Genomic DNA, 2,775 nt, shown 5'->3' with positions numbered 1-2,775 from the left:
TCTTGGGCACCACTTGGACCGGACTCACCCATGGACTGTCGGAAATGGAATATATAATTCCCGCATCTAAGAGCTTGACCACTTCCTTCTTGACTACTTCTTGCATATTCGGGTTCAGTCTTCTTTGGTGTTGTACAACCGGCTTTGCTCCTTCTTCCAAGTTGATCTTATGGGAGCAATAGGATGGACTTATTCCCTTGATGTCGGTGATGCTCCATGCTATGGCCTGTTTCCGCTTCTTCAATACTTGCACGAGTTCTTCTTTTTCAGAATTGGTCAGGTCAAAGGCTATAATTACTGGCTTTTGGTTGCCTTCCTCGAGAAACGCATACTCCAAATGATCTGGTAAAGTTTTCAGCTCTGATTTTGGGCTCTGACTGTTGGACTCGCCGAGTGGAGGTGAGGTACTCGGCGAGTTGGTGGCTGCAATCACGAATTCTGACTTTTCTTCAGATATACTCGGCGAGTAGATCGGCCCTACTCAGCGAGTAGGGCTGTCAGATTGCTTCATTAGTTCTTCATACTCCGCTTCTTCCAATTGTCTTTCAATTTCTAGTAGATCTTTTTCTGGATCAAATGCTTCATCTAAAGCTGCAAACTTGCTGGAATCTTCAGGTATGTCTTCCTCCAATAGTTCATCAAGCATGTCGATTGAGAATGTTGTGTCGTCACTGGTCCTTGGATACTTCATAGCTTGGTCCACCCCGAATGTTACTGAATCGTCCCCGACCCGCAAGGTGAGCTTTGAGTCTCTCATGTCTACTATAGCGCTGGCCGTGTTGAGGAAGGGCCTTCCAAGGATGATTGGTACTTGTGGATCCGCCTCCATGTCTAGAATGATGAAATCAGCCGGAAAGACAAATTTATCCACCTTGACTAGTATGTCTTCGCATATGCCTCTTGGAAAAGTGACTGTTTTGTTGGCCAAGTGTATTGCCATGCGAATTGGCCTTGGTTCCGGGAGATCTAGCTTCTTGAAGAATGAATAAGGCATTAGATTCACACTTGCTCCCGAATCAGCTAAGGCATATATGGTGGTCAAGTTGCCAAATTGGCAAGGTAAGGTCAAGCTCCCCGGGTCGCCTTTCTTCTTTGGTAGCCTATTTAGCATAGCAGCTGAGCAGTTTTCATTGAGTACCACCTTCTTCACTTCTTCCATCTTCTTTCTATTTGTGAGAAGTTCCTTAAGGAACTTTGCATATTTGGGCATTTGCATGACGGCTTCAATGAATGGTATGTTGATTTGAAGAGTCTTGATGTGATCTAGAAACTTCTGGTACTCCTCTTCCTGCTTCTCCTTCTTCGCTCGGGTTGGGTATGGCATGGGAGGCTGGTAAAGTTTTTCAGAAGCCTGTGTGGTGGGTTTTTGTGATGTACTCGCCGAGTCCATACGTGGTACTCGGCGAGTAGGGCTATCAGAGTGTAATTCTTGGTTTTCTGCTTGCTTTTCTGCCTCCTCCTTCTGTGATTTCTCAGTCTGAATAGGTGCCAGGGGGTGATTATCTTCCCACTTCTTGTTGTGACAATGTTTATTTGCGCGCCTCGTGGGTTGTTTTCAGTTTTGCTAGGGAGTTCACCCGGTGATCTTTGGTTGATTTGTTGAGCAAGTTGCCCAAGCTATGTCTCTATATTGTGAATAGATGCTTGTTGGTTCCTTAGCATGGTCCTTGTTTCTTGAATTGCAGCATCATGGTCACTGTGTCTTTTTTCTGAAGCAGCTACAAATTTTGTGAGCATTTCTTCCAAGCTTGGCTTCTTTTCTTGCACCGGCTCCTCCTTTTGGTATAACCCTCTCCCTTTTTGCCTAAACCTTTCCTCCTTGGCTTTCTTGTACTCTTCATAAGGGAGCCAATCTTTCTTTTGTCTTCGCCAGTCTTCATCATATCGGTCTCCACTTGAGTAACACACTTGCGCCTTCTTGTTGCCATTTTCATCTAAATCACAATCTCTAGTGAGGTGAGGCCCATTGCAGTTTTCACAACCCACCCGAATAGCATGGATTGTTTGATCCATTTTATCCGTCCTCCTATCCATGGTTTTTAACATAGCCATGACCGCGGATAAGTCTTCAGTAGTTGCATAGGCAGCTCCCCTAGTGACATCATGCCTAGGGTTGTGGTATTCTCTAGAGTGTTTAGAGAATTCTTCAATCAATTCTTTGATCACTGGGGGTGGCTTCTTTGTGAGCGGGCCTTGCGAGTCTAGTAACTGCCTGGTTGTGACATTGACTCCATCATAGAAGATGGATACTTCTTGCTGGCTGTTGAGGTCATGGTGTGGGCAGTTTCTTAGTAAGCTCTTGTATCTTTCCCAAGCTTCATATAGAGACTCTCCAGCTTGTTGTTCAAAGTTAGCTATGGCCTTCTTCAACTTGGCTATATTGGAAGGTGGGCAGAAGTGATCAATGAATTCTTCTTTCATCTTGGCCCAAGTGGTGACTGATCCGGGGAGAAGTGATTTGAGCCAGTCTTTTGCAGCACCTTTGAATGTCACCGGAAGCATACGAAGTAGCTGAGTCTCGTGGGGCACATTTGGAACATTAAAGTAATCAGCTACATCATTGACTTCATCCAAGTGTTTGTAGGCATCTTCATGGTCTTTTCCATAAAAGGGTATTTCCTTAAGTAAAGCTAGGATATGACCCTTTAGCTCGAAGGTAGCAGTCGCGGGAATTGCGGGTTGCACAAGTCCCGGGCTGGTGTCGTCTCGCATCCTCTTCTTCCATTCTCCCATGGGGATTTCATCAATGTTATCCATTGTGACAGCTAACTCTTC

The 2,775-nt window shown here is 45.2% G+C and overlaps 1 protein-coding gene and 1 non-coding gene across 2 annotated transcripts; one reads left to right on the top strand and one right to left on the bottom strand.

Moving 5' to 3' along the window:
* Positions 1-481: 481 nt before the first annotated feature.
* On the bottom strand, positions 482-1,159 carry LOC145066465 (uncharacterized). The gene has a single exon (XM_079013727.1). It carries the CDS (start codon positions 1,157-1,159, stop codon positions 482-484), a length of 678 nt encoding a protein of 225 aa, XP_078869853.1.
* A 1,107-nt stretch (positions 1,160-2,266) lies between these two features.
* Positions 2,267-2,373, top strand: LOC145080705 (small nucleolar RNA R71). The gene has a single exon (XR_013695295.1). It is a non-coding gene; the product is annotated as a small nucleolar RNA R71 (small nucleolar RNA).
* Positions 2,374-2,775: the final 402 nt, after the last annotated feature.

This window comes from Lactuca serriola, chromosome 1 (genome assembly GCF_051521515.1).
Source record: "Lactuca serriola cultivar US96UC23 chromosome 1, Lser_US96UC23_V15, whole genome shotgun sequence".
NCBI lineage: Eukaryota > Viridiplantae > Streptophyta > Magnoliopsida > Asterales > Asteraceae > Lactuca > Lactuca serriola.
The sequence above is the reverse complement of the archived record's forward strand: the minus strand, read 5'-3'. Positions and strand labels throughout refer to the sequence as shown.

Coding starts and splice junctions, on each gene's coding strand:
- LOC145066465 (XM_079013727.1), bottom strand. CDS start 1,159: ATGGAAGAAGTGAAGAAGGTGGTACTCAATGAAAACTGCTCAGCTGCT.